Source organism: Lethenteron reissneri, unplaced genomic scaffold (assembly GCF_015708825.2).
Source record: "Lethenteron reissneri isolate LAM-NWPU_2019-01 unplaced genomic scaffold, ASM1570882v1 scaffold_185, whole genome shotgun sequence".
Lineage (NCBI taxonomy): Eukaryota > Metazoa > Chordata > Hyperoartia > Petromyzontiformes > Petromyzontidae > Lethenteron > Lethenteron reissneri.
Window position 1 is genome coordinate 290,582 of NW_026891608.1, and position 27,565 is coordinate 318,146.

Genomic DNA, 27,565 nt, shown 5'->3' on the forward strand with positions numbered 1-27,565 from the left:
GTTGAGCAGAGGTCGCAAACGGGTTTTGATTCCTTACCCGTACCCGGCCGCACCAGGGTCGCAAATGGGTACCCGTACCCGGCCGGGTACGGGTACCCGTTCCCTACCCGAAATGAGTGACAAACGGTTACTCACCAGTGACTCCACCAGTGACTCACGGCCTAACCGTACCCAGCCGCACCAGGGTCGCAAACAGCTACCCGTACCCGGCCGGATACGGGTAGCCGGGTATCGAGTAGGGTACGGGTATCGGGTACCCGGTTGCGACCTCTGGCTCATATCCTCGAGCTTGGAGGACAGCGAGCGGAGCGTGGTCTGCAGTTCCCTCTTTGTCGGCCTGTGTGCCTGATTTCTCATCGCCCGAGTCATGTTGTAGTGGGTTCTCAGCGAGACAGACGACGTAGTCGAGGCACAAGGACCAGTAACACAACACTTGAAGGGGTAACGGCCCCTTCACCCGTACTCAACAGGAATACACCCCTAGCACTATCCCCGACTGATCTACTCCCAGTCCTCCTCTAAGAGTGCTAGGGGAGGCTATCTGATCCGGCCCTATAACCACAACACAAGCATTGCAAACATGATGCCTTGTATAAAGGTGTCAGTTTTTGTACCAGTTGAAAGGGTAAAAACCTACGAAGTTTCGATCGCAACACAAGCGATCGAAACTTCGTATTTTTAGTTTATTTTCTTTGAACCTATCTACGTGACTTTACCGAAAGACCCAAACAATATAGTTAACATCTGTGACGTTGTTGGTGCTGTACCCCAAACACCCCTTGGACTAGAGAACCCCAGTCATCTCGCTTCCTTCTGTGAGTCATAGTCGCCGTTCTCTGGACAACCTCAGCTGGCCTCGTCGTCTAACACGGTGAGGGAGAGGGGGGTGAAGCACCCATTGGGCTGTCAGAGTGTGACGCGGCAGGTCGCACTACCCACTGCATTGACACACACGTAGTGATAGCCACTCACACACACTCAGAGGTGCCACTCAACGCGTGCATCGAATCATCGTTCACCCCACGGAGCTGTGACTGGGCTAACAACGGTGAGGATTTAACTCTGTGTGAGTGTGTGAGTGTGTAAGTGTGTGTAAGTGTGTGTAAGTGTGAGTGTGTAAGTGTGTGAGTGTGTAAGTGCGTGAGTGTGTGTAAGTGTGCAAGTGTGAGTGTGTGAGTTTGTAACTGTGTGTGTGTAATTGTGTGTGCGTGAGTGTGTAAGTGTGTGTAAGTCTGTAAGTGTGTGAGTGTGTGTAAGTGTGTGAGTGTGTAAGTGTGTGTAAGTCTGTAAGTGTGTGAGTGTGTGTAAGTGTGTGAGTGTGTAAGTGTGTGAGAGTGTAAGTGTGTAATTGTGTGTGTGAGTGTGCGAGTGTGTAAGTATGCAAGTGTGAGTGTGTGAGTGTGTAAGTGTGCGAGTGTGTGAGTGCACCTAGCCTGGCACTGGCGCCGTGGTGACGTCACAGTCACTTAGTGGCGAATGGCGGGTATTGGTGTGGATGTTGGACTTCTTTCACACCGTACGTAGCCAACCGCGGCTAAGCGGGTGAAGGACAATAATCTAAGCACAACAACAACAACACTCAATTCTAAATAAATAAGTGTTCAATGGAGATTATTTAAAAGTGGCTTCCCAATATCGCATGGAAGAGCGTTCCAGACAGCCGCAGAAGCGCATCTGAAAGCGTGCGAGGCAGTGTTTGTGTGTAAGTCGACTCAGCCTCAAATGTTGTAAACATCGCCACTGGGGAGACAAAGGCGGCCGGGTGTGGTGCTGGCCACCCACTTCCTCGTGTGCCAAAGTGCAGGTCGGAGTAGACTCCACAGGCCAACAGCACTTGCCCCCACAGTCTGTTAGGAGAAGTTATACTGGGATCGTTCTTTTGGTATTTCACGCGCATACCTCTAAGGTGAGTGGGGAAACACCGCCATGTTGGTGAGAGGTATGCGTGCAATGCTGCCGTGGCCTTCAGCAGTTGAGGGACCGGTTGGACTGCGCTTTGTGGTTACCGGTCTAACCGGAAGATTTCATCCCAATTTAATTAACTCACTCCGAGATTCAGACCCCATTCAAAGTCATTGTCCCTTGAGATTGACGTCCTTTATTTAACCACCAGCTGATTGAAAGCTCCTATTGAGATTCACTGTCTCGTGTTGATGAGTCTTGCCGCATGGTGAAGTGGGGAGATGTGACCCTGCCAAACGATGAATTAATTAGTAAATTGTTTGTGACTTGTTAATTTTACAGAATTCCTGTCCTCCATTCGTAAAGGAATGGCCCAGACTTCTCCACTCGGAACAATGAAAGCAACAACAATATTCATACTATTATTAATTGGTAAGTAGCATCACCACCACAACCACTATGTGTAGCCTGTAACAGGCTGTTGGGGCAAGCGCTGAGCGAGGCTGAGGGTGGGGGCACGTGGGGGGCACAACTGCCCCATCACCGATTGGGAGTTGTGTGGGTGGGTTGCCCGATGGTACAAAATACCCAGGCAGGTGCTTAGTTTTGGTGGGGCTGATGTTAAGGCCCCTCCTCTTCGTGGCAAACTCCAGTCTCAGCAGCAGCGCCTCCAACTCCTCCTCTGAGTGAGCAGCCAATTACCAGATCATCGGCATACATAACGTGGTTGATCAATAGAGAGCCATCCCTTGATGCACCCGGGCCTCCCATTGTATCTGTACCAGATGGAAATTCCTACGGTACAGCCATCAAAGGCTTAACGGACTACGTGGTTGAAAAAGATGTTAAATAATGTGGGAGCCAGAGGACATCCCTGTCGCACCCCAAAGTGAACAGGGAATGGCTCCGACTCCCGGCCACGTAGTTTTACCCGGGCCCGCTCACCATCATGAAGGTCCTTAATGATCGTGAGCAGAGGGTCAGGGACTCTGAAAGTACGAAGAACGACCCAGAGCCCAGGCCTACTGATGGAATCACAGGCCTTGACCAGGTCAATAAAGCAGAGATGTAGGTCTTGCTGGAATTCCCTACACCTCTGCTGTAGCAAACGGACAGAAAATATGGCATCTGTGCAGGACCGCCCTTTCCTGAAACCACATTATGGCTCCACAAGCCTCTCCTCAGCGTGCCTGGCAAGGCGATGTTGATTAATCCTTGCCAGGACCTTTCCCGGACCTTTCCCGGCACACTGAGGAGTGAGATGCCCCTGTAGTTGTTACAGTCTATGCGGTCCCCATTCTTAAAGAAGGGGACCACCAGGTCATCCTTCCAATACTGCGGAACCCATCCAGTGGTCCAGACTGTTGTTATGATGTCATGTAGGGCAGCCTGTGCACAAACGCCACCCTCCCTCAGCATTTCGCTTGGGAGATCATCTCTGCCCGGTGACTTTCCTGGTCTCAGACTCCGGATCGCCTTCAGTACTTCCTCAACAGATGGCACCTCAGCGAGCCACTCAGAGGGGGTGACTTCTTCCAATATTTGAGGCACCGCAGCCTCAGCAGGATTATCCCCACTTTGTGCCATGATGTTTTCCTGGCTGAGGAATTTCCCCTCCCCCAGGACCTCACAGAAATGATCAGCAAATCTGCAAACTGTTCCTGAGGGTCGGAGATTGGATCACCGTTTTTTCCCCTAATGATGGTAATAGGTGTGGCGCTGCAGGTTACATTTTTGATGGAGTTAATTAGTGATTTGTGATCGCGGGCCACTGAGGCAGACTCCATCTCCTCAGCAACCCGCGACCACCACCCATCCTTGCAGCGCCTTACGGCTCTCCAAACCTCGGAGCGAAGGCTGCGGTAAACCTCCTCATTCTCTGACGTGGGATGCTGGAGCCGATGAGAGTGGGCCTGTCGCTTTTTCTCAACTATCCTGAACACCTCCTCTGTCAGCCAGGGTCTCTGGGGAGGTCTGGACCACGTACCCAAAGCAGCCATTGCAGCTGCATGAGTCACAGCCGTAAACCTCGCCCATTTACCCTCGACATCAGGAGGAGTGGGGGACGATGCCAACCCCAGCTGCAAGTGATGATGAAATTCTAGGCTTGCAAATTTCATCAGCTGAGACCAGGCCACTTTAGGTTGGAATGGGGTCCTGGGTGTACACCCACCACCAGAGTGGAAGAATGGCAGGCGCATCTTACAGATGACTAGTCGATGGTCAGAGGGCAGATCAGCTCCACGGTAGGTCCTGGTGTCAAGGACATGGGCTCGCATCCACTGGTCCGTCAATATGTAGTCCAGCAGATGTTCTTGCTTGGACCCGGCATGCATCCATGATGTTGTGTGGATGCGCCGATGCCGGAGGAGCGTGTTGGTAATTACAAGCCCATGGGCTGCACAAAAATCTAGCAGCCTCCTACCGTTATTATTGAGCTGATCTGGCTCATGCCTTCCAATCACTCCAGACCAGGTGCCAGCATCATGACCAACTCGGGCATTGAAGTCACCCAACAAGATGACTCTGTCCCGAGTGGCCACTTTAGCCAGCACCTGTGACAGGAGGTCATAGAGGGCATCTGACTCATCGGCTGTGCCTGCATCCCTCCACGGATGTTCGTCTTCGTTGGGGGCATAAGTCACCACGACCACCACTCCTCGCCTCTGGTTGACGGGAAGGCGAGCCCAAAGTAGCCTGGGGCTTACAGCTTCCCACACCTCACCGCCACGCTCCCACGCCCCCTTCATTCTTTTGTTCAGAAGAAGAGCCACACCCTGTTGTTTGGCAGTCTCCTGCAGGAGCCAGAACCGGTCCACCGGACCTCCTGAATGCCACAGAGATCCAGGTGGTACCGGTCCAGCTCCCGACAAAGGAGTGGCAGCTTCTCCGCAGTGAGCGTTCGAACATTCCACGTGGCCATCCGTAGTGGCTTTTCGTTGTTTCTGGAGGAGCCCCGAGGGTGAAGATTTAATCTCCTGGCTCTGCCAATTGGGGTTTGGCCAGGAGATGTCATAGACGCCTGTCCCCCCGGGGCCTCTGGCACAAGCTTATTAGTTACATATTTATGTTTAAGTCGTGGTTTCGTGGTAATGAATTGAAGGTGGAGGGGTTACCAGCCCCTTGCACCCGTTCAGAGCCCCCGTTTAGCCACTGTGGTGGTCACAGACACCATGAGGGGAGAGGCCAATGGGCATTGGCCCTCCCCCCACAGCACTGTCCACGACAGAGTTGCCCGTCCGGCACCGCGAGAAGGTAGGGGGTTGTTTTGCCAGACACACGTACACACACACACTATTCAGAGGCGCGTCATTCATAAAACTCAGGTGGTTGGATGCTTCTGGGGTCAGATCGCTGACGCAGCAACCGCAGAGTTCCTGGAATTCCATTCCAGATGTGAGCCCTGTAAGGGGTTGGGTGTGAGCCTGGAGCCCGTGATTGACACAGATACCCATAGACATACACAGAGACCCATAGACACACAGAGACCCATAGACATACATATAGACCCTTAGACACACACACAGAGACCCGTAGACACACATAGACCCATAGACACACACACAGAGACCCAGAGACACACACGTAGACCCATAGACACACACAGAGACCCATAGACACACACGTAGACCCATAGACACACACAGATACCCATAGACACACAGAGACCCATAGACACACACGTAGACCCATAGACACACACGTAGACCCATAGACACACACAGAGACCCATAGACACACACAGATACCCATAGACACACAGAGACCCGTGGCACAAGAGGGTGCGGGCTGGTGGTAGGTGGCCAGCACCACCACCACGCCCGCCCGGCCGCCTTTGTCTCTCTTGCACTCGCATTGCACTCACACTGTTGTTTTGACTCGAGTGAGTTTGGTTTACCACCGTTTAAACGCCACCTACATTTGTTATCTGTGCCGTGATCGCTAAAGGACCCCTCACTGCACTCGATCTCCGCAGTGACCACGTTGGCCTTTGTCTTTATTGCTGCTGCTGCTGAAGTGATCCACCAGCACTCACGGATCTCCCGTGGACAATAGCCGGGCAACTGGGCTACATCTTATTGTTTAACTCTTGCTACTCCTAAATTTTTATTTAAAGCTTTCGTGACTGCAGGGATTCATATTCTTGGTTCTTTCGGTAAAGTCACGTAGAAGGGAAATAATAATATAATACAAATATAAAACAAAAAAAATTCTCACGACGTTTCGACTGGAACACAAGCAATCATCATCAGGTGTGAAATCCACGGCAAAAAAATTTGAAAAAAGTGGCAGTTTTTCCTAACATCAGCACCACAGACAGCGATTTGGCAGTTGGCCAGATGGACGAGTCCATCTATGTTCGGAAAAGAGGGGGGAGCAGAAAATGGAATGCTATCTGAAAGTCACCGTAAGCGTGAACACAATCAATTAAGGTTCGTTCATGAGGCTATTCACATATACAAACACAGAAACAATTTCAACCGAGAAGATGGACTCTGGCTTAGCAATCATTGGAAGGATTTGATAAACCATTTCGGGTCTTAATTGATTGTGCTCACGCTTACGGTGACTTTCAGACCGCATTCCATTTTCTGCTCCCCCCTCCTCTTTTCCGAACATAGATGGACTGGTCCATCTGGCCAACTGGCAAATCACTGTCTGTGGTGCCACTTTTTTCAAATTTTCTTGGCGTGGATTTCACACCTGATGATTGCTTGTGTTGCAGTCGAAACGTCGTGAGAATTTTTATTGTTTAATATTTGTATTATTTTATTATTTCCCTTCTACGTGACTTTACCGAAAGAACCAAGAATATATATTACTACTCCTGTTCATTACTGTTCACTACTCCTGTTCACTGCTCCTGTTCACTACTCCTGTTTATTGTTACCAGGGTTAAGACCCCACTGAGCTGCTGTGTAGCTCTTTTATCAGAAGCGACCTGACCATCACTAATTATCTAAACATGATGATAAGCCAGTTCGTTGCGCTATTATTTGTGACTAGGGATTGTTCGAGGGCGCTTAAGGCACCCCTCACAACCATTTACGGCCTTCGGCCAGGAAACTCACGAAAAAAATTGCACACTAATGACGCATTCACGCAAGCACCTGATGCTCCTTTTTGGAATTTTAAAATGAATCCTCTTTGAATTGTATTATGTTTTGAAATAGATCATTGTATTTCTTAATTAAAAGCTTTTATCATTTTACATCTGGAAGACTTAATTGAAAACGACATTTCATGTGAATTTTCTCTCGTCGTTAAGTAGATGGCCTTGCTGGGGGTTCGGTTCGATGCGGACTTTCATCTGTTTTGGATCGAGATAAGGGACATAGAGCTGGCCGTGTGAGAAGACCGTCGTCTGCAGATCGATTCCAATGTAATCGAACATTTGTTCGATTGTCTCTTCCTGCGCCTGTCGTTTGCAGCGCCCCCTGCATGAAAACGACGGACAGTGCTGCGTTAATCACAGACAGATAAAGTTGTGCGCTTATATAAGAGTATGTGTGTTTGTCATATTATTTTTCTTTCATAGTGGAAAAAGTCAGCACTGTACATGAGTGCCTTACTTTTTTTAGTGTTCAAATGCACTGCTGGATGAAGGCCCACCGCAGGCTGTGCGCTTGTCGTGGTTGGAGGTGTGACGTCATTACACACGAACGCGGCTGAGGTGTTGTGAAAGAGAGCTGACGTTACAGCCCAAACGTGCGTGATGACGCACGCGTCGGGGACGTCATCCCACACGTGCCTGTTCGGGGGCGTACATGTTTGTGAGGGGCACACCTCTGGTTGGCTGCTTGGTCGTGGTCACGTGACACACTTAAACCAATCCGTGCCGCGTTAGTCACAGAACGACAGACCTGGGTGTTTATATAGTAGGATGGTCAGCTCCCTTCTGAAAATGAGCTATACAGCTCAGTGGGCCTTAACTGGTAACATCAAACATACTTTAGTTTTAGTATGGGTCTCGATGAGTATGGGTCTCTATGGGTTTCTGTGGGTGTCTGTGGATCTCTATGGTTCTATATCAGTCTCCCTATGCATAGCTCTATGTACGATACCTGGAGCAGTGGTGTGGAGTAAACATCGATACTGGGGAGACAAAGGCGGCCGGGCGTGGTGATGTCCACCCACCCCCTCGTGTGCCACAGTGCCGGTAGCCTTCATAGGCGCTGTTACTCTCTACTACTAACAGCACTTGCCCCAACAGTCTGTTGAGGCTACACGGGGGATCTTTGTCTCTGTGTAGAAGTGAGTCACCAAATGTGCGCGATCTGCGAGTCTACCTCTTTGGTTTGGTGCAACACTTCGTCGTGGTAGAAGGCTTTCGCGACCAACATTATCCAAAGTGGAGGTTTGTGTTGGCTTAGATCGCGTAAATATCAATGTTGTGTCATCGTCACACCCGCCACTAACAACCGACACAGCCAATCGGTCATGCTTGTCACGTCAACACAACGTGCCAATTCGTTACTAGTTCAACTGGCGTGTTGGAGAGTAAGCCCACTACAACATTTACAATTATAGTGTAGTGTATAGCAGTGTAGTGTATAGTAGTGTAGTGTGTAGTGTATTATACTAGTACAGCTATCATTGGTTGTTGTGTGTTGGCTAGTAAGCGCACTACAACATTTACAATCCGAGTACCGTGACGTATCGCCGGTAATTACAACAAGGAGCATCATCAGGCGACTCTGCAGTTTTCATTCCACACACCCCACACACCCCGCATACCGTCAATACCGGTGGCACAATGCAACCAGGAACTTGTCCGGTCTGTGCAGATTAGCAGGGCTGGTGAGTTCAGCACCGATCACGCTTGACAGCTTGTCACGGGGCATCTGCGGGTCTCTGTGTAGCCAGCAACAAGGTCGTTTGTTGTCGTCCCCCCGCACCTCTGCTTAGCACAGTTGACTACATACGGTGCGAAAGAAGTTCAACATACGTACATAGATACAGCAAAGAGCAGGGCAATGCAAGGCATTGCTGTGCGCCGGCTATGATGCTTGCCACAAATGATAGCTCAACAAGTGGCTGATCATCATCACGTGGAAATGTAAAGCAGCCAAATACTCTAAGCGCGTGATGTTGATTCTAAATGTGGAGGGAAAAACCGGATGACCCGGAGTCAAATCCACGAGACCACGTAGAATACACACAAATTCCAAATATACAATAGGCGTCAGGGTTGGGATCGAAACCACGACCTCCTGTATACCAGGCGAGATAGTTAACATCTCCTAGCCACCATGATGTTCGGGCTGGGATCGAACCCACGACCTCCTGTATTCAAGGCGAGGTAGTTAACATCTCCTTGCCACTATGGTGTCCCTAATGTGATCGTCATCAGTGTAACGTTCTTACCCCGTGGCCCTACTGGATCTTCTGTGCAAAAGAGCCTCATAGCTCATCGGTTTCCTCTGGTATAAGTAAATAAATGATGATTCTGAGATTCTGATTTATCCGCAGGAACGGTGGTCGCTAACAGCGTGAAGGTTGAGAATGGCTCGGAGTCCGAAGTTCGGCGCAAAGGAAGAACACCACGTGGTGAGTTCAATACCAGGTCGTGGTCAACTCGAATTCATCATCACCACCATCGCCATCATGACCATAACCACCATCATCGTCACCACCACCAACATCACCATCTTCATCAGTCACCACCAATATCATCACAACCACCATCATCATAACCATCATCATTGTCACCATCACCACAATCATTATCACCACAACCACCATCATCATCACCACCTTCATCATCATCATCACTAGTTAACTATTATCTGGGCAGTGACAATATCTATGGGCCGCCTGGGAAAGCTAATTTAGTGATCTAACAAAAGTAATGCTCAACCAAGAACCGTAGTAGCATTAAATAACCGTTTCATTTTTCGTAAAAGTAACCCTCTCCTCCCGTGACCTTTACGAGAGGACAAGCCGGTTAATAAGTAAAAACAACAATAGTAGATGACGAGTTTCTAGGAGATGAGTGGATACTCTGCGTTGTTCTGCATTCCTTCTGAGAATCAAATGACTCCACCACCAAGGCACAACCAGAGGGTTGTGTGACTGCAACTTTTTATTTCAAAGCGTTCCTCTGAGGCGCATTCGTGCATCTGTAATTATGACCAGATGCACGCCAATCAACCCCAATTAGCACCACCTCACTGCTCAACCCCTGTACTGTCCACCAGAGGTCGCAAACGGGTTTTGATTCCTTACCCGTACCCGGCCGTACCAGAGTCGAAAACGGGTAGCTGGGTATCGGGTACCCGGTTGCGACCTCTGCTGTCCACCCGAATCTCAATAATGATAACGCCTGGTTGTCATACACAATACACATTCAACGTATAACATTTGAAAGATTTAACATTTAACAAAAACTTCTTAACATTGAGCTCCACCAGCTCAGTGTTAAAAAACTATCTTCTAAAAACATCTAGAGTATTTTCTAAATCCTGTATAATCCTGCACAAATAAAATAATACGTTGTTATAATCCAATTATATTCATATAGCATACATTTGGCAAATCATTTTAATTACCATAAATATATTAAGCACCTATTGTTTCTTATATGTGAATCAAAACAATCTCTACCAAAAATATAATTCTGCTCGCTCCATCAGCTCAATGTTAAATTAAAAGCTACAGGATGGCCATTTTGTGTTTCTTTTCCCAACAATATAAATAAATAAAACACTAAATTTTTGCAACTATCAATTCACCTTCTCAATACCACATGTAACAAATGATATTGGACTTATCAAACTAAACAAGTTATTACCACTCGTGTATATAATTAATTAATTGTGACCACGAGGGTGTCGCCGCCATCTTGTTTTTCAACTTTGCCGCGTAAAAAACGGCGAAATAAAAAACTAAAACTCTAAATAAATCAACTTACCATGTCTGTAATTATGACCAGATGCACACCAATCAACTCCAATTCACAACACCTCACTGCTCAACCCCTGTACTGACGGGATTGAGTGCAAGTTGTAATATTCTAAAACCACGCCCGCATCACTTTATTTATTAAATTATTAATATCGTCTCTAATTATCAAACTTTTAACTGTGAATATATTTACTGTCATTAACTTAAACCCTATCTGTTAATATTAAAATAACAATAATACTAATTGTTCTATGTATCTATGTTTAAGCGGAGCTGTAAATCTGTTACCTGTAGTGTGTGCACCCGAATCTGAATAGGTGCCCTGTACCCTGAATTGACGACTCTGCTGGTGGGCGTGGCTTACTGTGCACTCACGTGACTCTATGGGTCCAATCCGTGGTCATTATTACTTCATTCACAATTACACTTGTGGTTCATTACCTTGAAGCCCATACCGGCTACACCAGGGGTCGGGAACCTTTTTGACTGGGAGAGCTATACAAGCCAAATATTTCTAAATATATTTCATTGAGAGCCATATAGTATTTTTAACGTATAATAAATTAAATGTCTTACTTTTAATGCGACTTCTGGTGCCGCGTGGTTTTGCTGATGGCCTTGTAGTCTGGTTCATACGTGGTGAGGTTGAGCTTCATGCAGGCGTGACCCGTGAAATTTATCTTCAAAACTAATTTCTGTTTACTTAAAAATGACACAGTATTATTAAGCAATATCACAAGTATTTTAAAATCAGTTCCAAACTGATTTTTTTATTTTATTTTTTTCAACTCAAAATTGTCTGGGAGCCATATGCCGTCACCGAAAGAGCCATATATGGCTCGCGAGCCATAGGTTCCCGACCGCTGGGCTACACTAACAATCTCTCTCATTAAGCCACTATTGTCACTAACTGTAACTCGTTTCGCCTGACAATGAATGCCAGATTCACGAGTGCATTGCTCTCAGGCCGGTCACCACAGTGAGTGCACAAATCCCTGTCACATCAACGTTGGTGCAGCACCTCAATTCTCGCTCCGAGAATGACGCAAATATCGGCCCGACTTCTATGCAACATTAACTCTCTGTAGCGGAATAGATGGTAACGTACTGCCCTCTGCTGCCTGAGTCGTGACATAGCCAACACGGTGGCGTGTAGCGTGGTACAGTAATATCGTCAAGGCTTGAATATTGCAACTCACTACTTTATGGGATGTCTGGAAAAAAACATTTGCAAACTGCAGCATGGACAAAACTCTCTGGGACGCGTCGTGATGGGTACTGCAAGATGGGGCATTGCAGTGGCGGCTCCTGCAAAATCTCTCAGGGGGGGCAAATGTCTGGATGATTGATAAGGATAAGGTCCACCCATGCAATGGATACATTAACAGCTTAAGCATGTAAAGGCAACTTCACTTCTTTAATATTAATGAAAAATAAAGTGACTCTTACAATACATCTCCTTGTTTGTTTCTATACTCACTATTAATAGAATCCACTCAAGTTTATTTTATTAAAGATTCCACTAGGTGGCAACAAATTATATTGTTGGATGAAACGTGCTTACGTATGATGACGTAAGCACGTTAGGGCGAGCCCTCCCGGAAGTCATAGAGAATGTATTGGAGCGCCCGCCGTTCGAAAAAAAACATCTTTGAATGTAAGTCTATGGGGCCACTCGGGGCGATTCTCAGCCGGAGTGAAATCGCCCAAAAAGAGGCGGTACTCCACAGAACGTGACATGACGCTGATTGGACTATATCCAGAGGCTGACAGTGACGGCTAGCGTGACTCTGTGGTTGAATGACATTGGTGGTGCGTCGCCCAATCGCCCTAATGAAGAAACTGCCCCTGGGGAATTGGCTTCCGGTTTGCCGAACTCGTACATTATAGGGTCGCACTTATTACAGAAAAAGTTCTTGCCACAAATGAACCACAGTACCTTGCTGAGATCGTCAAGGAATAAACCATCATTTGTTTAAAACTGCTTTCTTGTGTTTAGTTTGTTGTTTCCTCACACCTCCGATTAGTATGGTTGGCTACGTATGGTGCGAAAGAAGTTCCACATACACATGGACCAGAGGTCACTTCATGGGATGTCAGAGGTAGTTGTGTGATATCTACTTCTGTGGGCCATACTCTTAACACAAAGGTTGCGCTGCACTTTGAGGGAAGCAATAGAATCTGCATCTCATGACATGTTGCCACTATAACGATTACAAATATCTGGGTTCAACTCTTGGCTATAAATCTCATCAACACCGATGTCCAATTGCCATCAGAACGTGATATAGCTGCTCACCCCGAGCTACAAACGCTCTGATACGTGCATTGTCTTTGTACTGATCACCTTTTGGCATTCGCTGGTCTGATACTGGTCAGACTAGGCCATAAAGAAGTATGTCCTATGGAGTAGAACAATCAGTTTCAAAGACAATTAACATCTTATTAGAGCCACGTCTGTTTGCATGTTCACCACAAGAACTGTGCATGGACAATGCGACACTTAATGTCTTGAAAAGGGTTTCTATTTGGCGTTTCAACATCTTAACACACCTCCTGTTTTATTGGCAGAAAGGGGTAAAACCTATTCTCTTTTTCATACGGGATGTACTAATGTGGGTGCTCTGTGTTGTTGTTTCCCTAGAATTTATGGTCGTCACCCCAGAGAAAGTGAACGCCGTAGCAGGCAGCAAGATTCTTCTGCCCTGCTCCTACACCTGTACAATCAGCGGTGTTACCCACACGCTGGTGGAGTGGTTCAGGAGGGATGGACGTGAAGAAGAGAGGGTGAGTTACAAATCTCTCTATCTTAGCAAGACATCTAAATGCAGGAAAACCTTGCCTAATGCGGCTTTCTCAAATGCGTCTTTGGCTCTACGCGGTTTGTCGGAACACGGGGGGGGGGGGGGGGGGTGCTCATTGGGTTAGATCGTTTGTCTGTCTATTTGTCCGTCAACAAAACTATAAGAGCCTTTCAGAAGTCCTGAAAAAAAAAGTTACAGAAAGTGGGGGTAAAAAGTTTATCTAAATGGTTTCAAAAAAATGTCGATCTCCCTCCCTCAATTTAGTTTTACCCCTTCCCTCAATTGTATTTATTTTGTAGGCATATATACTTACACACCCTACACACAATAGCATCAGTAGTATCAAGTGATGTTAATTATAGGACTATACAAACGTAGCCAGTGGTGAAGGGTTGGTGGATGATCCCAAACCCTGTCTCAAAAGATTCCCTCCCAGGGTTATATTGATATACATTTTGGTAGACAATGCAATTAGCATGCATGTGCTGCTAGACTGTTTGATATGTACAAAAGCTATGACGTCACATGGCATTTTGATGTCATAACGTCCGTAAGATGACCGTGAATGAATAGCTCATATCCAGGTCTCTTGGATGTCTGTACGTTTAACTTCTTTCGCATGATACCTAGCCAACCGTGCTAACTCTACACCTTACCACCTCCTGTATTTTGATTCCGGTACAAGGCGTCCAACACGTGATAAAGACATTCTTATTCATTCTAGGTACGAACTCCGGTTATCCTCACAGCGGCTTTTGGCTGGCCATCGAACAAAGATGGTCACCGCATCGCGCGGTGTCACATGCGCTGCTGCGGCCATCTTGAATGCTCTGCCTTCTGATATTAGGAAGCCACTGGAGCTACACACTTTTAAATCATCATCTAGATTGACAAACTCGTTTCTTTGAAACTGATGTTTGTGTTTAGTTTGTTGTCCTTCCCCCGCACACTCCGATTGGCACGGTTGCCAATGTACTGTGCAAAATAAATTCAACATATATACAACATACATACAACATACATACAACATACATACATCTTTGATCTGTGCATGCTCTCGCTTTTGTTGACCACAGATTTATAAATTCCCCAATGGAGATGAATGGCCTTTACACGCCACCTGGATGGGTGATGTGTCCAAGTGCGACGCCTCCATCACCGTCAGTGACATCAAGACTAACGACTCTGGGCGATATCGCTGTGAGGTCACGGTGTATCCACAAAAGAAGCACGACATTGGATATCTACAGTTGAATGTCAACAGTCCATCAGGTTTGTGTTATTTCCATCAAACGTCGTCTATATTACCACCCACAACTCTATAATCGATCCTATAGACCTGATATAGAACTCAACATGTACATTTTAGAGCCATGTGCCCAGTGCCACGGTGAACTGGGTTCAACCCCTGGCTACGATCTCATCACCACCAATGAACATCAAAACCTTTGACTGCTCCTCACCGACATTTACGCAGTCTTAAAACAACGTCGCATAGGATGTGACTCGGAGGTCATAGTGCTGAGTTAGCACCACTCAGAAGCATGGGTTTTAAGTCCAGACATTTGCCTGCGAGTTAACCTAGACCTAAAGTCGAGTGAGTTGATGGACTAAGCCCCCCCTTTCTGCAATTCTGCACTTAATTGACGAAATTAAAACTCTGACAGTTAAAACGTATCTGGTTGATTGTCACGCGATAAGCGCTGTTCCATGTGGAAGAAAAATTTGGGAAATATTCTTGGGTTTTTTCGGTAAAGTCACGTAGGTAAAAAATTCAAATTAATAAAAGTAAAATAAAATAAAAATCACGATGTTTCGGAGGCAACACAAGCTTCCGTCTTCAGGTGGAACCGTCACAGCACGATAGCTGTATCAAGTAAATGAGAAATTCCAAGAGATCCTACCCCGTATATATACTGGTTGAGAGGGGAGGAGCCAGGACAGGCCCCCTTTTTATTATTATGGTAAGGTTAGTGCGGCTTGAAACTACGGCTAGTCTACATAACAAAAAACTCAGCCTTTGTTATGTAGACTGGCTGAGAGGGGGGGGGGGGGGTGCCAGAGTTGTTAAAGTGCAACTGCTGCTAATGGGATCGAGCCACTGCCATGTAGATGGTTAAAGCAAAAAAGCAGGTCAGGAAGAAACAGCCTCCTGCTATGTGGCTTGGTGGGTAAAAATTATAGCAGGAAACCAGCGTGTGAAAAAGCTAAACATGATAAAACAAAACTGGCTATCAGTAAACTGTACAGTAACTAAAGAATAGTTGTCTGTCAAATAAGATGGTCCAAATATGTGTAGTTAAATCTTTTTTGCATGGTTAATCACATCTTTCCTCCCCCCTCAACCAGTATATATACGGGGTAGGATCTCTTGGAATCTCTCATTTACTTGATACAGCAATCGTGCTGTGACGGTTCCACCTGAAGACGGAAGCTTGTGTTGCCTCCGAAACGTCGTGATTTTTATTTTATTTTAATTAATTTAAAATTTTTATCTACGTGACTTTACCGAAAACACCCAAGAATATGAATCCTTGCAGTCACGAAAGCTTCAAATCTAGAAGAAATTTGGGAAAGTCCTGCTCCCAACTGTGTGGACCAGCAGAGGTCGCTTGAAGGAATCTTAGAGTCAGCTCTGTGATTGCCGCTCTGTGGACTGTTCTCTAGCAAGACACGTTGCACTACTCTGTGAGCAATTCCAATTAATGTTTATATTAGTGGCAGGACACAGGGATAACATTTGGTAACGAAAACATATAGAGAGGAAACCCTTGCCCAACGCAGCTTCATCTAAGACGTGTTGTGGATCTAGATGGTTGTGGCTGATGAGGTTTGTTATCCACAACACGGGGGGGGGGGGGTATTTCTGTGATAAGCAGTTTGACGATGCTAACATTTTCGTTTCTGCATAAAAAAGTTAGTGCCATGAGAGTGCTGCGTCCGTTGGAGTGAATGAATCGACTGTAAGAACGCTGTTTTTACCGTGTATGTCTGTGTACGTGTGGGTATGTTTTTTTCGAGCGATAATGTAATGCACTCAAAACGCACAGCAGCAGCACAACGTAAATGTTCACACATTACAGCATGATTCTTGTTATTGAGAACGTTAGTCATACGGACGACTAGATGGTGAATCATTCATGTTCAAGTGGCAGTGTTAGTGGCGAGCAGAGGGTGTGAGTGCTGTGGTGCGGGAAGAATGGAGACGGGGGTTTGTGTTGCATTGAAATTGACAGAGTGTACACACACACAAGAAATGAGAACGACTCAACATCCGTTAGTACAATAACGAGGGCGGGCATATTGTAGTATTAGTTACACAAATAGGGAGGGGGTGATCAATTCGAAGGCAGGAAGGCAACCCGAGTTTTCCCACGAGGTCTGTTTTTTGTCGAACAAAGTTGTGTCCAACATGGCATTCCAAGAACGTAACCCCCCCGCGTTCGATAAGGTCTGCCTGTTCTTTACTTTTTAAACGCATTGTTACTGACAAATGTTTAGCGTTTATACATTTATATTAGATAAGAAAATACACTAATGTGGGCGTTGTGTGTGGTTTCCCTAGAACTCGCGGTTGTGACCCCGGATAAAATGGACGCCATGGCAGGCACTACATTTCTGCTGCCCTGCTCCTACAGCTGTACAATCAGCGGCGTTACCCACACGCTGGTGGAGTGGTTAAGGATCATCGACGGGCGAGAAGAGAGGGTGAGTTACTCCTCTGTCTGTTCTGTGCGCCATTTGCCGCTAAATTGCAGAAAGCACAGGCGTGGAATTGATATGTCTTGTTAGTAAACCTGGTCACATGACCCTTGAGCATTTAAAATATCCAAAGCAGATGAAAAGGTTTGCTATTCATATTCTTAGTTTTCAGTAAAGTCACGTAAAAAGACATTTAAAGAATACATTGAAAATAATAAAAGCAAAAAACCCACGACGTTTCAATCGCAACACAGCGGTCTTCAGCAGGCGATGGAAACATCCAGAGGCGGAGCTAGGATTTTCAGGTAGGGGGGCAACCCCTCCAGCAATGAAAAATGATAGAGGAGTTGTTAGTAAGCATGGAGTTGTTAGTAAGTAAGGACTTGTCCCCCGGGCGGTTCTGCAGCCATCGATCGAGGGTTGAATTTGAACCATGTGTAGAGGAGTAATATGGGGACGTGACGTCATGCGCGCCATCCGGTGCGATGACATCATGGGAAGTGACGTAATGCGCGCTGGGCGTGGCGATGACGTCATGTCTCCGCTAGGTACTTAAGGGGGACCCCGTGACGAAAGCGGGGTCACTGTGGGAGCCCAGGATAGAGAACGGTTGAAGAGCCAGCCAGGGGTAGTGTTCAAGGAGTCTGGAGAGAAGCCGGCGGTAGGCATAGGAGGTGCTGCTCTCCCCGGTCGGTCGGTGTTGGCTGAACCCCCGATCCGACTCGAGGGAGAAAGCTCTGGAGCTCTGGAGCTAGGAACAGTGTGGGGTCGTGTGAATGACCCAGAATAGGACCCCTACTCCTGAGGAGTTTTCTAAACCCTTAATAAATATCCGGCGCAAGCCCTTACCTGAAAACCTGCCTCCTGCACCTCAACACATGTGTGATCGGCATCGTGCTCGCTGAAGGTGTTTGCCTTCAGGGAAGTCGTGTACCGTATACGCAACTGCGCACAATTCTGAGAGTCACTTATAACCACTTTGCCGTTACTTATTGCCAATTATGGACTCAGACTATTGTCCTATCATCTCATAGAGTCCCTGGTACGTAATATGCTACACGGTGGTAGTGGGGGTCACAAAATTCCGATTTATTACTAATAAACCCCAATGATCCGATCGAAATTAAGGATTTCGAATCATTCTCGGGTTTTATCTGAACGAATTTTATACTAAAATAATATAACGCATCTGATCTCTGTGTTGCTTTCACCTTTATTGACCACAGATTTATCAATACCCCGATGGAGAGAGCAGCCACTGGCCTTTACAGGCCACCTCGGTGGGTGATGTGTCCAAGTGTGACGCCTCCATCACCGTCAGCGACATCCAGACCCACGACTCTGGGCGATATCGCTGTGAGGTGATGGTGTTTCCACAAAACATGCCAGACATTGGGTATCTACAGCTGACTGTCCACCCACGAACAGGTTTGTATCACGTCTCTCATAGGTCTGTCCTACCACTCACTACTCCCATCATCTGTCATGTAGCCCAGACCTAACACTCAATGTCCACCCTACAAATCCACGTTTTGACTTTCGTGTTTGGTTTGTTGTCGTTCCACTGCACCTCCGTGCCTGCTACGTACGGTGTGAAAATAGTTCAACACGAATACGTACATGTGACAAAACTGTGGACCTAGAACCATGGTCATCTCCTGCCTGTGACTCTTCACTTTCAGTGTTCAATTAGCAAAAAATCCGGATGTCAAGTCTCATGAGTTTGTTATCTTTGCCTGGTCACCTGGGCACCCTTGTAAACAGATGTTCCTTCTCAACGGATTATCCAGGTGAAATTATTAAATAAATAAAAACAATACTACGCAAACATCGTAACATTATATTTGGTTATCTGACATTGCACTTAATTTGGCTAATTCCAAGCTCTTAACAGTTAAACCAGGCAGAGCTCGTCTAACGCGGGGGTTACGTTCCTGGAAAATGGCGCGTTGGGCTAAACCGCGTTCGGCAAATAATAGACCTAACAAGAAAACTATGATTGCTTTCCTGGGTCCGAAATCATCACCCCCTCCCTCTTTGTTTTATAAATTCTAAAGAATGTTGGTGCTTGTTTTTGTACTGAAGGATGCTGAGTTGCTCTCCATTTCTTGTGTGTGTGCACTCTTTAGTTTTCACTATCGCTTCAACATAAAACCTCTTTCTCCACTTCTCTTCCCGTACCACGGCATTCATGCTCAACACTCGTACTTAATACGGTCAATTTAACGTTAAATGATTCGCCATCTTGGCATTCGTATAACATTGTCATCAGTGAATGGATGGCTAGATGCATGTGGCAATATGTAAACATTTGCGTTGTACATGTTGAGTGTTACGTTATCACACAAAAAAACACAAATACACTAAAAATATACGTGTAAATAAATAGTTCTCACAGTAGATTCATTCACACCTTCCAACGGATGCAGCACCCTTTGAAACATAGATGATAAACTTAGCGTTAAACCACGCAGAACTGAACCACCACCCCCATTTTCCGGAAACCGACCCACATCAGGTAACTGGTGTAAAGCCAAAACACGCATTCAACAAAGGTTTGCCTGTATGTCTGTTTGAGTGTCATGCATCAAACATTATAAACATTTCTCGATAACTAGTAACGTGGTCTAACCCCCAAAAACATATTTTATGGATGACATTGGTCGCGAAAGCCTACGTGTTAAACATTACTCGATTTTGCAATGCACAATCGGAAAATAATCCTCCCTGCTGTGTTGCTCTAATGTCACTTCAACTAAACTATTTTTATTTTACCCAGTAAGGCCCACTGAGCTATGCGGCTTTTTTTCAGACGCGACAAATGATAGCTCAACAAAGTGGCTTATCATACGGACATTTAACGCAGCCAAATACTCTTGTCATGAGAGCACCATTGCCTGGATTATTAGGGGGGGGGCATATATTAATTATACAGTCCATGCTTATCCATAGTGGGGTTTGCATCTGGGTGAAAGGTGAGAGGCGGTTCCACCAGGGAAGCCTCTGGAACGTTCGGGAAGGTTCCAGGAGGGGCGGGGCTTAGTCTCGGGAGGGGGATATAAACGGGACACGGAGCAATGCGAAGGGGTCGGTGCTGAAGACTGAAGAGCAGCCCTGCTGCTGCTGCCCCGTCATCTCCATCGACCACGTGGCGGCTCGTCCTCCAGCCGCTCCCGAGCGCACCGTCAGTCAGCTGTGCATTGGAGAGCCACGTGGCTCTCCAATGCACCCGGTAAAAATGGTAAATTACCTTACCTTGCCGAGGCAAGGTAAGGTAGAGGTGTGCGGGGGGAGAGGGGGAGCAAAACGGCAACACGATTGCAGCCAAGATAGATGATGGTGGAGCCCCAAACAAAATAGTCGCACTGCTGAACTCTGATACAATTAACTCGGTACAATAAACTAGTACCCGGTAAATAAGATAGAACACCTAAGAACAATTACATTTTTACATGGTTAACATCTTTCCAATGATTGTTCAATTTGCATCCATCTTCTCGTGATTTAATTTAGTTTTTATTTAATTTATTTTTTTACCTACGTGACTTTACCGAATAAAACCAAAGAGTATAAACCGAAGATACTTACCGTGTCGGACACCACTCCTTACACTCTTAACATCTCTTTCTATATATGGAAGGGAAATCTGGAGGACCCGGATAAAAATCCACGCGACCACGAGGAGAGTAAACACGCAAACGCCAAACATACACCATAAGGTGTCGGGGTCGGGCTCGAACCCACGACCCCTGTCTACCAGGCGAGGTAGTTAACATCTCACCACCTCGGCTCCACTTGAAGGGACCTCAGAGGTAGCTCTAAGACATCCCCTTCTGTGGACCGTTCTCAAACATGCAGCATTGCACTGCTCTGCTAGAGACCTAAAGAGATGCTTCGTCTAACGGAAAGTATTTGCCCCTCTCTCTGTCCTAATTGTCACCACTGCGTTGTGAGACCAGCAGCACCACCTCCTCCTCTAGAGGTTCATTCCCACTTCTCATGTGACCATCGTGGGTTTGTCCACAGAGCTGGCCGTTGTCACCCCAGATGCAAAGGACGCCACAGTAGGCAGCACGGCTCTCCTGCCCTGCTCTTACACCTGCAACATCACGGGTATTAATCACACCCTGGTGGAGTGGTTCAGGACCATAGGCGGACACGATGAGAAGGTGCGTCACTGTCACACTTGCACACTATTACTTACACCCTGCTGCTCACAATGATGATTAAATGTTCTCTATTAACGCCGTTCATGCTAATTTATTTCAATGGAGGTCACCCCCTCTCCTTTTCTGGTCCCATTGTCAGACAGCAGTATAGTGTTGTATCTTCAACTAGAATAATCTCAAATTATCTCCGTTCTCTCTACTCTGAAGAAGTCATTTCCTTGGTGTATTATATGTTTATCTATTAAAATTCAATGTTATTTACATCTTATGGCAGTTTTCCGAATATGAGCACGTGTATTATGTGGACACATAGTCATGCTCTGGTGTGTTGTCACGTTTGTCGTCAAGGTGTATAAGATCATATACAGAAAGAGAAGCCTCCGGCCGATGCAGGTGACTTGGGTGGGTGATGAGTCCACGTGTAACGCCTCCATCACCATCAGCGGCATCCAGACCCACGACGCTGGACGACATCGCTGTGAGGTCACGATTTATCGATACGACAAGCCAAGCATGAAAGACATCGGGTATCTGCAGCTGAATGTTCACAATGAACCAGGTTTGCATTATGTTCTCCCTTGATCTATTTAACACCCACCGCTTTATCATTCTCGTTAAGCGAGATTGCAAATTATATTTATTGTCCAGATTTACCACTAAAATTCACTCTGTGGCACAGGTGTTGAGGAGTAGTTGATGACGTCATGTCACCCTGGGGTGTATGAGGGATGACGTCTTGTCACCCTGAGATATAAGCGTGGACCCGTGATATGAAAGAGGTCGTCGTCAGGGGCCGGGAACGAGAGCGGTTGGAAGTCGGGACCCAGGGAATTAGCACTAGGCTAGGGCAGCTACTTCACCCGGCCGACTGAGTTGGCTGATCTCTCGGTCGGTGCTGAGGGAAGAGCCTGAATAGCCTGGCTCCCAGTACCCTTCCCTCGGGGAGATTTTGGATAGCCCGTAATAACTGTTGGGCTTAAGCCCCTATTAACTCCTCGGCGTAAGCTTGTTAAGTTCCTAGGCGTAAGCCCCTAATAAACATTGGCATCAGCCCTTACAGAGATCGTCGTCACTTGCACCCCATCACAGCCATAAATGGTCTTTGTTATTCCTCACAGATATCACATCCTGTAGTATAAGAAACTCGACTCTTTGTTGAGTTGTCTACATGAGCGAATGACAGCTTGAGTTCCTGTCTCTCTCTGTCTGTGAGATTGTTGTCCACGTGTGGGATGTGGAATGTTTTCATGTTAAAAAAGAGCTTTTTAGCTCAAGGGGCTCTACTCAGGAAATAAGTTTCTGATTCGGATTCACTTCAAGTGCCGATGTGGGAGCTGCAAGGTGATTTACGACGTCAACAGGAACCGGCACAGCGATGACCTCTCCTGCTGCTGTCCATGACTCCGTTGGCGTCATTGTCTGCTGCCGAAATTGGCCCCAAAACTCATCGCAAGCTGTTCTACCGTTCACCTAATGAACACGATGCTCGGCAAACCGTGCGTTGAGGGTGAACACCTCACCTGTGAACACAGCCGCAGGAGAATCATGAACAATGGCCTCCCTCTAGGCTCGGTTATAATAGCACCGTCACTATTTAACATTCACAGGCAGGCCTCGCCGTACGCGGGGGTGTTACATTCCTAGAAAATGATGTGTTAGGCAGAACCGCGTTCGACAAATAATAGACATTATGGGAAAACTAGGGTTGCCTTCCAGGGTCTGAAATGATCACCCCTCACTCTGTTACTAATACTAGTACATTTCTGCCCTTATTGTACTAAAGGATGCTGAGTCACGCTCCATTTCTTGCGTGCGTACACTCTTTAACATGAAACCATCGACTCATCCCCGCACCGCAGAACTCGCGTCCAATGCTCTCCCCTGACAATGAATTCCCAGCCCCACGCTCGCCCCCGACTCCATCGCCGATTCGCCATCTCGGCGGCCATCTAAAGTCCTCAAAGACTGGACGGCGAGATGCTTGCGGCATTTTGAACATTCCCATTGCATCGCTGTGCATGTCGAGTGTGTTACTTTTTCATACGAAAGATTCTCAAAAACACGCACACTAAAACATGCGTGGTAATTAAATGGTTCTTACAGTGGATTAACTCGCACATTCCAATGGATGCAGCACCCTCACGGCACTACTTTTCGACATTGAGATGAGAGTCTTAGCATCCAGCCGAAACATCACCTCCCATGTTACGGAAAACAGGCCTCATTAGGTCTTGCACCACGTAGAGCCAGAACGTGCATTCGATAAAGCCAGAGCACGTCTGCGCTCCTCCTGACAACCAGGAGGAGCACAGACGCTGTGTAGCACAGAAACGAGGATGGTGCGATGGATCTCAGCGATCACAGGACTGGATCTGTCAGAACTGAAGAGCTGGAGAAGTAGGCGGGAGTGGTGGTGCTCATCTCACTCGAGCGGAGAGAGGGAGTCGGCTGACACGGCTGGGGCTGCCTTAGTAGAGGAGGGGGTAACCGCAAGGGCGATGAACGTGGAGGCACCAGGGCAGAGACAGAGGTGCAGGCCGAGAGCGAGGGGAGTGGAAGTGGCGAACGCGGCGGATTCGAGGGACTGGGGAGTAGACGCGGAGGCGGCCCAAGGCAGCAACGAGCAGAGCAGGAGGAGCTGCAGGGCAGAGACCGCACGAGAGGAGGGGGACATGGCAGGAAGAGGAAGAAGACGTTGACTGTGTGCATCTCTTGGGTGTTCACGTGTTTCCGTGTCGTCTGCGTTTGTGTTTAATAGAACCGAGAGACTCAACACCCACGCCAACCCCAGCTCCAGCTCCAGCTTCATCACCTGCAGCTGGCATCGTCCTTGGAGTCATTGTTGCTCTTCTGGTTATTGTTGCTGGAGTTGTTTTTTACTGCAGGAGGAGGATGAGACTATGTCAGACACGAGAACCAGAAGCCCCGTGAGTATCGACCGCACTTGCACCAGAACCTCACAGTGAGTGATAGAACACGGCTCATAATGGCCACGCCAGAGACCCTGAGCCGGCCCTCTCCAAGGGCCTGAGTTTGACTCCAGCTCCCTGCCTGCCCGTGACTCAGAGCTGTGCTCAGTGGAGCCTGCGTGAGTTCCTGGCAGCTGAGACCCCTGAGTTAGACTCCCAGCCGTGGCTGCTGTCAGTGACAGGGGCTCCATATCAGTGGGGGTGGTCATGTGAGACTGCGTCAGTCATAGGAGATGGTGAACTCAATGGGCTCTCACGTAGTTAAATAAAGGATGTCTGTCAAATCAGCGTCAGTGTTTGCTGTGGTCAATGGTTCCATGCGGGTGCCAGGCAGGTGTGAGGCGTGGGTTAGACTCTCAGCCGTGCCAGTGACACAGGCTGCATGTGGGTGAGGATGGGGATGTGTGAACAACGTGTGTCCACTTCTCTCTCAACAGGCCTCAAGAAATGCAGCCAATGAACCCAATTGGATAAGACGAAGTGAGAGCGAGAGAGGTATGAAGCAGGGGCCACTCTCGTCAGGGTCATTCTTCCTGTGTGTGTGTGAGTGTGCGTGCACTGCGCTAAGAACCAGCTACAGTACCTGGGTTCAATTCCCTAACCTCGCTGTGTCGTGTGAACGCCAACACTGCTGAGACAAAGGCGGCCGAGCGTGGTGCTGGCCACATCACCCTCTCGAGGTGTTACTCGCTAGCAGCACTTGCCTTGACTGACTGGTCAAGGCTAAATCATGGGGTACCGTTGTGTTCGTCATGCATGTGTGTCATGGCACGGGAAGTGACTTTGATTCACGAGCCGGGTGCTTGAGGCTGGAATGAAGCCCCCCCCCCCCCCCCTGTTACGATGCATGCAGGGGCACGTGCAAGACGCTACGAATCACGTGGCCAGGATAGGGTAAACAACTTGGAGGAAGTGCCGGGTGAAGCTTGTGCGGGGCCTATAGCATATTATGTTATAAAGGGGCCCTACATTTTTTGCAAAAAAACACGTCAATATTCAAACATACATTTTTAACTTGCACATTAAATTAATTGTATTTTTTCAGTTGCTATACAGCCAGATAATACGACAAATCGCTAACCTTAAACACCCAGTCGTTCATAAAAGTTGAAGGTGGTATAGTACTATAGTAATAGAGCAAGTGCAAAATCACTGAACCGGAATTGATAGCTTGAAAGCATTTAGCGCGGGGCCCTTAAAAGTGCGGGGCCCGTAGCATTTGCTACTTTTGCTACTACAATAATAAGACACTGATAATTAGCATGTGATACTTTTGCCACTAGGATAATCCGGCACTGCTTGGAGGTTGTGAATGTGAGTAGGATGGTCCAGACTGTCTGGGAAGAGAAGGGAGTGCTCAACAAATTGCTTAAATTCGGGCTCGCAGCTCGAGTCAATAATACTTTTTAATGTTTTGCTGAATGATCGATTCTTCTGTTATGATGTTTTAAAGCAATATAATTACAAGCAGTAATTAGGCTTGGTTTGGTCTTCATAGAACTTACTTTGTTTTAGAAAATGTATAATGACTGGGGAAGCCCACCCCAGAATGAGCGCGATATTTCAGTGGCACACTGTGCGCGTGTGTGTGTGCTGAGTGGACTTGCCGATGAACGTAACCAGCGGTGTCAAGATCGGCCTCTTTGACGGAGGTTCGTGAAGGATGTTGCTGAGCAGCTGGAGGCAGTCGCCCTCCAACAACAACGGAGGGCAGAGCAGGCGGATATGTGGTGCCACAGCAACGGAGCAACTCCACCAGCGCCGCTATCTCCTTGCACCCCTCCACACGAACGCACCCACACCCCCACTAAACACACAACACGCACCCACGTAGGGTCTCGTGGGGGGGTCACCTGGTACCATGGGTTTTTACCCGAGGGGCCCCTAGCGGGGATGCCCCACGGTTTCCCGGTGCCAGGAGATTGGCTGACCCCTTCCAGGCCAAATTGCATTGTGGCTCCCTTGAATTGGCTTAAAATTGTATGGGCGCGAAGAAGCTCACCGGGCTAACCACAATGAGACACTCACAACACGGGGGAGGGGCCAGGGGGGGAAATATTACGCGGGCAGCGCAGACGAGGAGGTGGGAGGGAAATTCCTGGACCTGCTGCAGATTGTGTATTCCGCGGGACGGCCACCCCGACCAAACCGGTTGCGGCCGGGGTGGGGAGGACAGGTGCGTAGGCAATGGGTTAAGGCGCACCGGAGAGTAACGCTCCAGGTAAGGGCGGGGCATCGGTTTAAAATCGAAAGGTAGGCACCCGATTGGCCGGGCAGGATAACACCACATGACCCTGGATCTTAGGATTCCGAGGGCATAAAAGGAGGGAGCGGAAAAACGTTAGGAAGTTCTCCTCCAGCCGTTCAGCCGCCCGGCCCGACTCCCAGCCGCTCGCAGCGTCCGAGAGATGCTAGCGAGTTCCAATACGACTCGACCCCAGGCAGAAACCTCTCGGATCATCGTGCCTCCGACTCCCACAGCGTCCGTGCGACACCGTGAGTGCATCTGCGAGGTGATAAGTAGAGTGGGGGTACACCCAGGGATTGAAAAAGGATAGGCTAGGCGCTGCTCGCAGAATATTTACTCCAGGCCGCACAGGGTTTTCTGTAGACGCGCCATTAATAAACTTCTGTTCAGAAGATCGGTGTAGTGTGATTTCTGTGTGTGTGGGTGAACTTCGGCGTGGTGTCTGTGATTTTTGAGTGGAGCGACTGCGTGCGGGGCCTGGTGAGAGAGCGAGCGTGGGGCTGCAGGGTGTCGGCACGGGGTTGGTGTGTGAGGTGCGCGTAGGTTACCATCTATACGACCGTCATTGTTTACGTAGGTTTTCGCGCGGTGTGTAGAAAATGCACATCTGCTATGCCGAAGACGGCGGCGGTGGTGAGATGACAGCACGGCGATGGGAACCGCTTCCAGCAACAGCCCCAAACTCTTGCTGGGGGCCCCCTCTTTTCCTCCCGGCGTTGCCTCGCTCCGCCCTGGCCACGCCCCCCTTCTGGAACCTACCAGCAGGTTATCGGGACTTCCAGATGGACACCTTTTTGAGCTTTACCCTTAGTTCTCTTTCCCTCCGTGTGTACTGTCACCTGTTGACGTGTACTGCCATACACT

The 27,565-nt window shown here is 47.8% G+C and overlaps 1 protein-coding gene across 1 annotated transcript; it reads left to right on the plus strand.

Annotated features, from left to right (window-relative positions):
- The first annotated feature begins 888 nt into the window (after window positions 1-888).
- LOC133339387 (cell adhesion molecule DSCAML1-like) lies at window positions 889-27,093 on the plus strand. The gene is made up of 12 exons (XM_061547528.1): window positions 889-1,048; window positions 2,245-2,334; window positions 9,376-9,453; window positions 13,454-13,596; window positions 14,690-14,885; window positions 17,179-17,321; window positions 18,542-18,743; window positions 21,342-21,484; window positions 21,833-22,043; window positions 24,243-24,411; window positions 24,891-24,948; window positions 25,307-27,093. Exons 2-11 carry the CDS (start codon window positions 2,271-2,273, stop codon window positions 24,925-24,927), a joined length of 1,386 nt encoding a protein of 461 aa, XP_061403512.1. The 5' UTR covers window positions 889-1,048; window positions 2,245-2,270; the 3' UTR covers window positions 24,928-24,948; window positions 25,307-27,093.
- The last annotated feature ends 472 nt before the right edge of the window (window positions 27,094-27,565 follow it).